General features: G+C 24.0%; 1 protein-coding gene across 1 annotated transcript in view; it reads right to left on the bottom strand.

Annotated features, from left to right (window-relative positions):
* The window catches only part of LOC129612366 (uncharacterized), a 57,869-nt gene extending 51,356 nt beyond the window's left edge, over positions 1–6,513 (bottom strand). The window contains exon 1 of the mRNA XM_055525925.1: positions 6,427–6,513. Coding sequence (XP_055381900.1) covers positions 6,427–6,513 — 87 coding nt within the window. The remainder of the gene's footprint in view (positions 1–6,426) is intronic.
* Positions 6,514–15,026: the final 8,513 nt, after the last annotated feature.

Below are 15,026 nucleotides of genomic sequence, written 5' to 3'. Positions count from 1 at the left end.
GCATTCTTAATAAATTCATACCCTACTTCACAAAATGAGTTATAAGTAAATGTCTCAGGGATAGAAAAATTATTGTTTCTATTGTGATTGCCGCGTTAATCATTAATTACAAAATTTATTGTAATTAATTACAAAATTTATCTAAAATTATTCATAAATTTTATATTTCTCTAATTAGAAATTGAAAAACAAAATTATAAATAATTGCGCATGTGAAGAATTAGTTCATTAATTTAACTAATGATGTTATAAGTTAAATCTTTTCTTATATAATTAAAATGAACGCAAATATACCAAAATATTTTTTAACATTATTATTTACACTATCGCTTATAAATATTAAAATTGAAAGCAACAATACCAGTTGCACCAATCGACCAACATATTGAAATTTAACGTTTATTGGTAATTGGTAATTTTTAAATATATTATTGTAATTTGAGTGTAAGCAAGACAATTGTTACAATCATATGAGTAAATTAATCAAAATTAAACAACAAGCGGAATGAAGTCAAAAAGAAAAAAAATCAATTTTTCATTATTTAAAAATTAAAATAACAGAAATTATTATTTTTTTTGAATAATCAAAATATTTCGCTGCTTCTTCTGTAATTTTTTTTGAATTTCATTTAAAATGAGAACTCATTAATATTAAAATTACAAATAAATTGAAAAAAGAATAAATTAAATACGTAATTAATTTGGGAACAATAACGGATGAGATTTGCGATCTAGTAGCTGGTAAAGTAAGCTTTTACCTTAAGGGCTCGTCGGTTTTGGTCAAAAAAAAATTTTATCAGAAATTGAAAGTGATTCATAAATTTTGATAAAGTGTTTTTCATTTTCAATTTATCTGATTATATAGATGCATTGTATACGATTATTCAATTCAAGTAGATTGAAAATTATAAAACTGCTATTGAAGTTTTGAACATGTTAAGAAAATTTGGGTTTATATCTTTTTGAAATATATCTTAAGAATAAATAATGAATTTTAGTTTTAAAATTTTGTTTTTGCCAAATGTTTTTCTATTAACCTATGCTACGGCTAAAATTTAAAGGTTATGCAATTTAATAACAAAGAAAACAAAATGTCAAAATCATATGTTCTATATTATACCTAACAAAAAATATTAAAACTTAAAATATTAAATTATCTTTCATTTTTTAAATGCCTTTTAATTCAAAGATTAGAAATTTTTTATCATTTTGATGAATTTTAAACTATGTTTTTTCGATTTCAAATATTATTTCTTCCAAATGTTAAGAATTTATAAAACACGGTATAAAAGTATAACTACAATGTACTTCTGATTCAGAACGCAATACAAAAAAATTATATAATGCAGTCAATACTAAAATGCGGTCAATACCAAAATGCAGAATTATTTGAGTAGTTACTACGCAAAGGAAAGCAGAAACAGCAGCCGAAAAAGTTCGCTGCTTTTTATATACACATCAAACTAATATTACCAAATCTTGTTTTTAAATAATTTAAGGATAAAATAAGAAATTTTGAGGCCATATGATTTCCCGCTGCTATAGTTACTGCAGAAATTTAATTCAAAATATATTTTGTTACAAAGTAGATTTGGTACGATTTTGGTACTGCAGTGAAACTTTCATTATTACATTTTGGGAGTCACGGTATATTTTGTATGAAATTATCGTAACAACTAATATGACAGCGAAATGTAAATATTTTTGATATGAATTCGAATATTCTTTGTAAAATTAATTACAGAAAAAGTACTTATTTGTTAATATTCACTTTTTATAATTTAAAGAAAATTTTGTTTCAATAGCTTTCAAATACCCAAATAAAGAAATTAGATTCACTCGTACCTATATACTGGCGGATGCAATAAAATTTGTACATTTAAATATACGTAGATATAAATTAATGTAGGCTATGACATACATAATTTTTTAAATTAGAAACGATTGTTTAAATATTGTTATTCATTGTTAATCATTTGTTAATCAATTCTGCAGTAGAATCAAATTTGAACAGATCTAAATCATTAAGGTTATAAAAATATAAAATTAAGACGATTTAATTGCAATCAAAATTCATATTATAATTACGTATATTATTATTGGGCTATGTGAAATAAATTTGCCTAAGCAGAAGAAGTCTAATATATAAATTTTACATATTTCTGACATTATATTCAATTCTTTATTCATTTTTTCTATTAGCTTTACCTATCGTCTATGTATATAATTTGTAGTATAACATTAATTTGTGTATGTTAGTCAAGCCACATAAATAATCCTTACAAAAATATTATGAAATTTCAGGTTTTTCATTAAAAACAAAAAAATCATGTTATGTTGTTGTTTGTCTCTATTACAATTTCTTCTAATGTTTTTCTTGTTTTGTGGGTTTTTTATTTATTTTTATAGTTTCCTATAGATTGGTGTGCGCGCATCCTTACCATCTCTTATAATTTTATCATCACTTAATAATCGCGCATCTCTATAGTTTTTTTTTGTTTTTTTATCATCGTCTCTATTAAACATGTTTTTCATATTGCATCTTTTTTATTTTAAAACAAAAAAAAATTAAAAATAGCATTTTTAATGGTTTTAAATATGGTAAAATACATGATTGTGACAATAAATATGGTGGTGGAATTTTAAAATGAAAAAAAAATAATAGCAGTAAAAAATTTTTTGGTTTTAATTTTTGCAATTTTATACACCAAACACAATTTACGTAATTTCATTAACTGCAGAGATGATGATTTTTTAAAGATGAAATTAAAATTTAAAATTTGCAAATATTCGGAAAAAAAAAGAAAAAAATAATGAAAAGTTAAACAAAAACTCAGTCGAAAATTTGTAAGGAAATTCATATTTAATCAGGTAATGTGATTTTTACAATATTGCTCACAGGTAATCATTGGCAGTTATGATTTGTGTAGTTCATGTGATGGAAACTTTTTTCATATTAAGTTGGCTTTTTTCACTTTATTGTTATTGTTGAATTAAGTATTATTGTTAATTTTTATGCAATTACGGATGACTATAAGCAATTCTTTTCATCTATTCTTTGGTTAATTTTTCCTATTGCTCTTGGACTTTTAATATATTTTAATATTAAATTGATGTAAAAAACTTAATATTCGATAATTTTGTCAAATTATCTAGTTAAAATTAAAGAAAATTATACTTGTTGTTACGATTGCGAAAAACAAAAATCTAAAATTGACTGTATTGAAATATTAGGCAAGTTATTGAAGGTTAAATGTTATGGATATAAAATTGACAAAACGTTCGTACAAAATTTAAAAATACTTCGATTATCTGTACATAGAACTGTAGCAAACTTCGAAAAAGATAAATTCTTATAAAATTTAAGAGTCCGAAAAATTTACTTCCTTAAAATTGCATTTGAAATTTCAGCAAAACTGTATTGCTGAGAAGTGTTTAAATTTAGTGTTTCCATCAAGTTTTGAAATCACGGGTATACTTGCAATCAATCCATGTGCTTATAAGTTTGAAAATATTTTTCTATACTTCCGTGCTGCAAGGTAAATGTGTATGTAACTATCTATGTAATTTGTATTGAATTTATTAATATATTTCCAAAATACTTAAAAATTTTAATTTTAATATAATGTTGAAATATTCAGTGTACAAATTAGAAATATAGATTCTTGTCATTTCGGCGCAGTACATAATTTTTTAATACAATTATTGCATTTTGTGATTACCTTAATTTAAATCACTTTAATATTATTAGCTATATAGTGAGAACAATTAATAAAAAATTAAGGGGAGATATGTGAGAGCACCCTTCTTAAATTCAAACTAATATGGAATGTACTCTATTTAATAATTAAAACTAAATTGCTGAATAAACAAATAGATCTTTTCTTCAAAATTTAAGACCATTCTTAAATTTTAATAAGCACGAGCACATACGTATGTGTATTAATTATAAATTTGATATTATATGTTCCTTGTATATATTTTGTGTTTTTTACAAAATTAAAGTTCTTTTTTCTCTAATAGCACTAATTATTTTCAATTTGTTTGTAATTTTCCACTTTAACGAAATATTACACAATATAAAAACATTAATAATATAACGATTTAATCGCAACCATTACAAGATTACAACCATATATTTACTAGCCTTATTGTAATTTATAATATTACCCAACATGTATCTTTTCGTACACCATAATTTTATATTTTTTGATTTTGTGTAAAATTCATTGGTGTGTATTTGAGTTTATTAGTGAGGTAATGAATCAAATAAAATGTCTAATAAAGTGTACCATGTAATTTTCCTCAAAAATCTTCATTTCTTTTTTCATTTATGTTTTTTTAATTTTTTCGGCATTTACTACATAAAAAAATATGCGCCTAATTAAAGAAAAAGTTTAAAAATTAATTTTTATTTTAGGTTTTTTACTTTTTATAAAATTTACTTTTACAATCGCTTAATGAACTTTTTGTTTTTATAATTATTTTAAATTTATAAAAAAAAAAAATTTACAATAAAAAGTTAATAATATTTTGGTAGAGTTTTGGAAACAAAGTTAAAAAAATTTTTCAATTTAAAAAAATTAAATTAATTTATGCTTAATATTAAAACCAAGTTGTATTTTAAATGTAAACTTTCATTTATTTTGATTTATTTCTTATGGATTCTCCACTTTAAATTAAAATTTATAGAATTGTTATGGTGAACGTTAATGTGCATGGGATTCGGGGAAATCAATAATATTTTCCTTTTTTAATAAAAAATATTTTAAAATATACTATAAACTAATGAAACTATCTTTTTATTATGGGAGACTGAGGGTCAACAAATGGGCTAAGTCACTGTAAACTAAAGTCCTTCATAAGTTATAATGCGAAATATTCTGCTTGCAAAATAATCCCATGCCAAGATCTTCTTCTGGCAAAAATTTTTTGAAAGAAATTATAAATTTTGTTGGAAAGATGACGAGGTTTGTGTCTTTTTTGTTTGATAATTTTAAATAAATTTAATCTAATTTTACTCGTCTGCAATTCGTGGGAAAACTTAATAAATTTTTGCATCCTGTGTCTTAAGTTTTTTAATTTACATATAATTTAATAACTAAATTTTATTAACAACTATTAAACTATTCTAAAACATGATGCAGTTTTTTTATTTGAAATTCATTTCTTTTTTTTTATATGAAAATCAAATTAAACAAATTTAAATTCGAAATATATGAGAAAATGTCTAAAATGGTTAATAAATAAAGTTTATCAATATAATTGTGTCCAATTACAACTTTCACTATTGACCACCATCACCCTTTATATGCAATAATGTTTGCTGGTTTTCTTTCAATCAAATAATCTATCCAATATTAAATGTGTTAAAATTTCATCCAATTCGTTTTCGAAGAAACTACTTATATATATATATAGTTTTTTTTTGTTCAAAAGAAAAAGCCATAAATATAAACTCATCTTTTTAGAAAAAATCAACACCGGAAATCGTCAATTTTTCTCACATTTAAATCTCCTTGGAAAATGCGCGTTACAAATGTAATAAAAACGACCATATTTCACGCAATTGTTTTTTTTTTTTTATTATTTGCACATAATATGTATACATACTTGTACATCGTAAATATATGTAATAATTACAATAAATTTCCAATAAAATCAATATTTTATTAATTATCTTCGGTTAATTTTATAATTTTCTTCAATTACTTTCAATTATTATTGCTTGGCTCTTATATTTTCTAAATCTTTAATATTTTTTGCTTATTTCTTTTTTCTAAGCCAATCTTTATAAAAAAAAAAAACGAAAAATATCCATGATCCCATCCATAAGGTACAAACAGTTTCATACAAAAAATAATAGTAATTGAAATATAATTTTACATTGATGACAGTAATTGGCATGAATGTGTGCGCGCTTAAAGGTATTGATGTTATCAATGTATGTAATTTTTTTTCAAATTTAGTTAAATTGGTTAAAAAAATACTTTTATTTTTTTGCTTCTCCAAAATAAACTAAAAAAAAAAAAAGAATAAAATAACAAAAAGTTGGAATAAAAATATTTACACAGTTCATTATACTTTCAAGTTTGTGGGAGAAAGTTCATAACTTTTTCGTCTTCTGTCATGTTTTTTGTATTTTTTTATTGTTTTGTTTTAGTTAATCTTAATTTTATTTTACTGTTTCTTTTTATTGTTGCCTAAACTATTTGGGCACGGAATAAAATATAAAAGGTACCCATCATATGTGCTGATTACCAATTGTTGTTTTTTTGTTTATTTTTTGTTTGTTCTTTTTTTTATAATACAAAAACATTTTCCAAATGGCAAAATTCAATGGTAGTTTTAATTTTTTTGACGAAAAAATTTTAATAAATTAAATATTTAAGAGTAAAGTAATGTGGCAACACTAAGCATACATACCAAATCATTGAATGGTGATAAAAATCCTTGTGATACAGATCCTTTGAAAAGGCACAATGTGCCAATTAGCACCAAAAATAATTTCATATTTTTATTTTTTTTTATGCACAAATTTTTTTTATTTTAATTCTTACTTTAAAAGAATTTAAAATTTGTAGAGGTTTTTATAAAATTGTTGTGTGGCCGCGTATTTTAAATAAAATAAATTTTTAGATGAAAAATTTTGATTTTTCCTTAAAAGAATTGAGCGGAAGGAAAATAATAAATTTTTCGAAAAGAAAAGTGAAAATTTTTTTAATGGTTTTTTTTATTTTTTTAACTTAATTTTTTTTTTTAATGTTTCACTAAAAGTTGTCTTGCTTACTAGTAGTTTTTTGTTCGTTAAAAATTCTTAAAAGTTTTGTGTTAAAGACCGTCTTAGACTCGTTTTGACTAAAAATACAGAATCAAATAAAATAATTGTAATTCCAAAGACGAAAATTTTCAAAATGAAAAAAAAGAACAATGCTAACTACGCAATCAAAACTCAAAAGGCTTGAGCGAGAAACTTCTTTTTTTTTTAAATTTTGAAAAAAATTTTCTTTGCAATTTTTTTTTTTTTTCTGCTTTTTTATTCGTGAATTTTTCCTTATTTTACCGTTATACTTTGTAGATTTTTAATCCGTTAATTTTTCTCGATTATTTTTTTACTTCTTTTTCTTTCCAAATTTTATTTTTAATTTTTTTTTTTCTACCAAACTAACGTTTCGATGTCCAAAGACAAACTGAAACCACAAGCGCTTTGAAATTGAATTTTGTTAATAAGAAAATACCAAAAATAATGTTGAAGCATCTGCAAAATTATTCACGCTTAATATAACTCTGATTGTACAATGGTTTATAACATTGTTGAAAATAAAATTTTCTTTTTTTTCGTTTCTGCATTTTCTTTTGTGGTGAATTAATGCATTTTATTTACTTGTATAATGTTATGTTAAATGGTATACTGGTTGGGATATTTAAGATAAAAATAATGTTATTAAAGACGGAATAAAATTTTCTTCGAAAATCTATAAATTTAAAATTAATAAAATGAAAAAAAAAAGAAAACAAGGGAAAAAAAATTGTGCTGCATTCAAGTTTGAATTGTTTTTATCGTGAAGTGTGGTGAATATTTTTTTAAATTAGCAATGCTTTGGTCAGTTTTTTAACTACACATTCGGATGTGTATGCAAATACGTAAAATAATTTTTATTCTCCTTTGAGCAATTCTTTCGTTAAATTTTTACCTTGAATTTAAAAGGCACAGAATGTGAGACGTTCTTTATATGATTTTAAACTAGAGCTTAAAAGTTGAAATTGAATGAAGCTTGTAGCACAAAGTAATTTCATTTTTTTACAAAATTTTTATACTAATTACCGTAATATTAAAATGTTGTGGTATTTGTTTTTATCATTGACTGAGAACTTCTTGAAATAGAATAGAAAATTAAAGTGGTGTGTGTATTTTTTTTTATTGTTGAAAAGTTTTTATAATTACTGTTAGTGATTTAGAATATTTTTAATTTCTTCAACTTGTTTTTATAATTCTGTCTTTAAATTTAAAGTTTTTCATTAATCAATAATATTTTATTGTATTGTAAATGAGATTGAAGAAAAGAGAAGTTAAATATCAAGTATTTAATAACGATATTATATAATTTTTTATGTAACATAAAAATAAAACAATAAGTTTCCCATGTAACATTTTTACGAGTATGACTGCATTGCGTTTTAAAATAGAAGTAATACTATAATAAGATTAATTAAGATTAAATAATGTATAAGGGCGTCAAATACAATATGAAACATGATTAATTTTAAATAACAACAAATTTTCGATTTTGGTTTAATGAACTCACTTAAATAAAGTTTAACAACATATTGATAAAGCGAAATTACAATGGTGATTTTTTCTTTTAACAAATAAATGTTATTTTTCTCTTAATTAGACTGTTGTATTATTAATTTATTAACATGCATATAATGTCATAAAATGCACATTTATGGATGGTGTTAAGAGATTTTTATACAAATATTAAGCAGTTGCATAATTAAATGATGGGCTTAACAAAAACTCACTTTTACAACATCTTCACTTGTACATATATATACGTGTTTTTAACATTTGCATATGTTGAAATAGCAGTAACTATATCATCAATAGCTTATACTTAATATATGCATGTGAGTGTACTTGGAATATAAAAATATGTAGTCAATAAAAACAAGAAGCAATATTTTCGCGGAAAAATGATTATCACCTCTACAATATTTGCGTTTTGATAAAATATTATTACGATTTGCTTTTTCCATTATATTATCATTTATAACATTGTAAATTTTTTATGCTTTTCATGAATTATATGATTTTGAATTGTGCACAAATGCGTTGAAATGCATAAAAACTTTATACTCAAATAGCAAATGATTTTAGGCTTAATCAATTCATGTTTTAAGTCTCCAATTAAAGTTATGAATAGAATATAAAAAGTTTATGCTTCTTTCCAAATTTTCCAAAAAAACTTAGAAGAAAAACTAATATAATTTGACAGGAAAATCTAAAACTCCAACTTAATTTTAAATAGTAATATTTTCAATTGCAAATCAATTGATTATTTTATTTTCACAATTAAAAAAATTAATTTTTCAAATATTTAGATAGCGATGTGACACTGATAGTTGGAAGGTATTCACTAAAATGACATTTTTTATTTTTAAGTAAATTAAAGTGACACTTTCTTCTTTTTGTTTGTCCGTTCAAATGTTTTATTCTTGATAATCTAAAGGCTGTTGTTTTTCTAAATTGTTCATTTAAATTTTCTCTCTTTAAAATTGATGATGGTGTCTTTTCTTCCTTGCTGTCGTTGACACTCCTTTTATTTAAAAATCTTGGTCCTGCCATCAAAGTTGAAAAAACTCTTATTATATTTTTGTGTTCTGGGTAAAGTTCTTTTATAATTTCTACAATCTGAAAAGGAAGTTTCTTTTTCGATGATATTCGATTCCAAATCATTTTTGCTTCAATTTCTTTCTGTTTAATAAAATGTTTCGTAATTGGTATTCTTTGATTGTTTGAATTCTGGATACACTCTGCAACATGCATTGTAAAAAATTTTTCAAATGCAATTTTAGTAAAATTTGTTTTTAATTTTTCGGAAATCAGATCACTCCTTCTGTTAGAAAAATTTATCATTGTAACTCATACAAAATTTTTGTTTGATTATTATTAATTTTTTTATATAATATTTATTTATACATTTTTTTTGTGTTGGACTTGAAATTTTTTGACAATTTTTTGAAATTATATTTGTAGAAATTTGATTTTTAGTTAAAGTGTCTTTTAGAAATTCAATAATATGCCAAAATTATTCTTCTAATTCATTGACGGATAATATAAATTCTTTCTGATTATTTATACATATTTTCTTGAAATTTTTCAAATCCAAAGTATTGATATTATTTTCTTGGATCATGGAGCTACTGTGTTTTTCATACAGTACTCATACTTTAATGACGTCGAATATTGCTGGGTAGTAAAATTTCAGACGTTAAGTTTTTTTAAATTCCATACGTCAGTGTATTTAATGAAGTCATTTTAACGTCTAACAGAGACGCGACTTCTCGATTGTTTCTGTATATTGAAATAACTTGTGTAATGAACTATTAACTAGTGTTTAATAGTGTCGTATGTATGTACTGGTGTTCATATAATTGTTGAGACTTTAATTTTTTGTGCATTTGCATGTCGAAATTTGGTTTTTACAACGACAAAATTTTATCTCTATTGTCAATTTATCTAATTATTTTTTCATAATAATTGATTCTTGATTTAACAACATATAAACGTCTGGTTTCAAAAATATACTATATTTTGATTTTCATATGTTATAGGGATGGAAAATATGTTGGGATTGAAGTTCAAAATAAATAAATTTGCGTCAAACAAATATGGTTGTAAAAAAGTTTATTGTAAAAATGGGTTGTTTCGGATCGAACCGTTTTCTCCAAAATAATTTTAACTGAATTCAAAGATGCAATAAACTTTTAAATGTTTTCATCTAAATAATGTGTTGCAAAGAAAAATTTAAAAGGACATTAGTTGCCAAACTCATTCTCTGAAAGTACTTCTTGGACTTTGTAAGTTGAATGCATTTATAATATTATTTAAAAAAAAAAAAAAAAAAAACAAAATAATCTCTGGTTGATTATGATTCCCTTTGAGTTAAAAATCCATAAAATATATTTTGCTTCGTCGATTAAAAGTGTATATCCCTCACATTTTAGATTAAATCCTTTCCGCCCTTAGATTTATATTTAGTTTTATATACTTTAGAACATATTTTTTATTCTGACGAGTTGCACAGATTAAAGCCCCAATTTTAACCTTTTAAATCTTTTTCAGAGTCAAAAATTTTTATTCGTATTTATTCGACAATCGAGAATCTTTTGCAACCCAAATATATATTTCATCATTTCTATATAGGCAATAATTGTAAAATTCAGCGCTGATAAGGTTGAAGAATTATTCAATAATATTTTCAAAAGGTTTATTAATTATTGTAAATTATAATTGCATTTCCAATTTGCACAAAACATAATTTTTACATTCCTTAAATTTTTCGCTTAAAAATACAGGTTTATTGCACAAATAACAGTCATAACTTTAATAATGAAGAAATATACAAAAGCATAAAAAATAAAAATAAAATGAAATGCTCAAAAATTCCGAAATTCCAATGAAAAAAAAAGGTAGAAAAAAAAGAAGAAGAAATGAAGATAAAAATTGAGCGTTTTAAAGGTGAAAGTCTTTCTCTGCGCGTATAATGTGATAAGTGATCATTTAATGAACAAATAAACAAAATATTAATAAACCTACCTGTTTTTTCTTCTTCTTTATTTTTGAATGTTTTTCCAACAAATATTATTCTTTTACATACATACATATATACGAGTACAAGTATAGTTCGAAATATTTAGCAAAAATTTCATCCATTTATAATTTTTTTATTGCCACAAACACACAGCATAACATTGTGTATTGTAGTCATTAATGATTGAGACTTATGTTAAGTATAGATTTTAGCAAACTAAAGAAAAAGAAAAATGAAATTAAAGAATTTTTTTTTCGAAAAAACGCAAAAAATTTTTTTCATGAAGCACGAAATCTTAATATTTTCATACAAACCATTATATATATTTATATACCCTATATTAGTGTGTAGTCTTCACCTCAATCCCCATATTTGGATACTGTGAATTTATGTACCTCCCAATAATGAATTAATTTTTTTAATATATGTCGACTTTTTCAATGGTTATGAATAAATTTGTACGTTTCTTTTTCATTCATAAGAAATAGAAAACTCTATGAAATATCATTTTTTCACTGATTTTATTATTATTATTATTAATATATTCAGGTGTTAAATGATAAAAATTGCGGTTGTAAGGTGTGTTGTATTTAATGTAAAAACTGTTAATTCAATTAATAATTAAATTTATTGCATAGATTTGTTTTCGATTGAATTATTTCGCAAATTTAAGTGTCATCTATTTAATCATCCTCAAAAATTTTTCATTTTTTAAATTTTTGAAAAACCATGAGCAGTTCAAATATTATTGCTCATATACTATGATATGTATAATACACAACATACGTACTCTATCGAAGCCATTTAGACAATTTTGACCATTTTTTTATGTTAAAAACAATTTACCTAGAAACGTCACCCTAAATAGCAATACTGATGAAAATCGAACAAGTAAACTTGGAGAGTATTGCATATTAGCCATGCTTTGCCTGAAAGAAACAACTTTAAGTTCAGGAGCGAAATATTAAGGACAACATAAGGAATACCGAAAGACAACCCAAGTAAATTGTTAGGTATAAAAAAATTGTCTTAAGAGAAGAAAATCGTCTTTGGACTGGCAAAAATAAAGTTTTCTTTTCAAATTAAATGAATTTTTTTCTTCTTTTAATTTTTTCGGAAACAAATTGCAATTTTACAAAACTGTGTGGTCGTGGTAAAACAAAGCAATGCAAAGTTTAAATCTGCAAACTAAAAATAAATTTTTTTTATTTTTATAACAACATGAAATAAATCTTTGTTTAGAACAGTTTAGCAACACATAAAATTTGATATACACACATTTGGACATAAATCATTTCATTTTTAATATTTCTCGTTTGTTTTGTACAATATTCCTTTATTTCTTTGATTCTATAAATGAAATTGAAAAAATTTGGGCCAATTGGTTTTTTTTATTTTGTTTTGAAAAGTCACCAAAATTATACACCTGAATATAAGCATTTAAATTATCACAGTTGGATTATGAGACGCGATTGAAATATGTGGTTGTGTTTCGGAAGAAAAAAATTGAATGGTTAATAATGAAATTAAAATGTTTATACTAATAAATACTGATTTATTAATACAGATTTATATACATATTTACATATGTACATACGTTGTATATCAGAAAATCTCTTTCACTTTTACGATAAAGAAAGAGAAAACGGAACATTTTATTTTTTTAGCGTTCGCGATTATGGAAAAATAAAAAAAAAATTGAGAAAAGATAAAAACAGAAAGAATTTTATTTCGCTAATAATTTTAAGTAACAATAATTATTGCTCGATCATTTTAAGTAACAATAATGGACTCGATCATTTGATAATGTGATAATTACCGATTATATTAATTTAAGAACTAAAGATGCAAACTTCGACTTCCACACTTTTTTTCTCATGTCGGATTTTTTTTGTTGTTCTACTACACGCGAAATGTGATGTCAGAAGAAGCGAGGCTCGAGATTTTTTAATGCTAAAACTGACAGAAAAAAGTATATAAATAATAAATAGTAAATAAGAGAAGATTGGTTACTTTTAGATTGGAAATAATAAAATTATTCAATATTGCTGTTAAAACATCTAATTATTCTTATACTCGTTCGTATCTTTTCCATTTTCTTTAAATTTTATTTTTCAGCAAATTTTATATCTCCGCCGACAACAAAATATACATAAATAAATGTGACAATTTGCAAAATAAAATATGGACGCCGTAAAATAAAATTATGGTTGTTTTTTGTAACAAATAGAGACACTAGACGCGCGTGTACAATAGCAAATCTGTCACCTCACATATTTTTATATGCGAGTCGTTTAGTAGAATAAGGCTGCTTATTTTTCAAAATTTCAATCGATGTCCGATGTATACCACAAAAAAACAACCCATGTATCATATAAGAAAATGATGTGAAATCAGATAATCTCGACCGTAAAGTATAATAATCTCGACTATAAACAAGATATAAATTATCCCGTTTTGAGTGTATCACCAACACGGCATTTCATCTGACCAAATTTTAGAAAATATTTAAGTTTAGTCAGGGAGCTAGTGATATACTGATTGACATTCTTTGACTAAATAATAGAATAAAGTGGGCAATTTGACATTGACAACTGTTACAGTTCAGACGTCGAAACATGAAAAGTTGAAATAAAAAAGGTACCTTAAATATTAAAAATAAAAAAAATTAATAGAAATTAATTTCAAGCAGAAATGCAAATATACCGTCCAATTAATGATTATCAATTTCTACTTTAGTGTAGCAATATTTAAGATTAAAATTTTTTTCTATTTTTTTTTGGTTGCAAAAACTTTCGATGCAAAGAGAAATGTAGTCGATAGGCCGATGATTTATTATATATCTCATTTTCCATTAACGATTTAATGCAAAAACCAATATTACATAACTTTAGGGTTGAAAATGTTGTTTTGTTTAACCCCTTGCCTTACGATTAAATCTCGAAGAATAGTATGTGTGCAGACAATTAAATTTAGCGCAATTCTATGAGTGGAATTATCACAAGATAAAATTTAAGTATTTTTGTTTTTATTTAATCTAAAACCGTAATATTAGAATCATATAGGTTAATTTTGGTAGAATATAAAAAAGACTATGTGTAACAATAATAATATTTTTATTTTTACAAGCTTAAAGAAATTCATATGATTTTCAACATTAATTATACTGCGGGCGACTAATTTGAATTTAGTGCAGAAAATCTTGACGGTCGAGGAACGTCATTTCCACTCAAGGGGTTAAATATTTCCACTATAAGTGACTTCATTGCATATATTTGGGATGAATATTCGTTTATTGAGTTAAAATAGTTCTAGCTTGTAGTACGTTCGAAAATTCACGTTACTTAGAAATTAATAGCAGTAATAGAGTGCGTTCGGAAATTCAATCTGTAATTAGGAAATGTCAGAAATGTAGCGCAGACCTAGGAAAAAATTTTGTCACTGCCTCATGAAATTTCTTTATTTTTTTAAATTTAAAATTCAAAAAAAAATTTAAATTTCAAAATGGCAAGTGAGTTTTCTTTAAGTCTTTAAATCTTGTTAAAATTTTCTTGATTTGCAGTGAATTGGAAGGCGAAAAGTATTGGGATACCATTTTATAAACAATATCATTTCTGCTCTTTTCGAATGACTGATTATTTAGAAGTTGGAGAATTTGTAGATTGCATAAACAAAAAAAAACTTAGCTGAAGATTTGCATGCTGTTTA

The sequence above is a fragment of the Condylostylus longicornis genome, unplaced genomic scaffold (assembly GCF_029603195.1).
Source record: "Condylostylus longicornis isolate FDR11 unplaced genomic scaffold, ASM2960319v2 ptg000072l, whole genome shotgun sequence".
Taxonomy (NCBI): domain Eukaryota; kingdom Metazoa; phylum Arthropoda; class Insecta; order Diptera; family Dolichopodidae; genus Condylostylus; species Condylostylus longicornis.
This window is presented reverse-complemented; position numbering and strand designations above follow the sequence as displayed.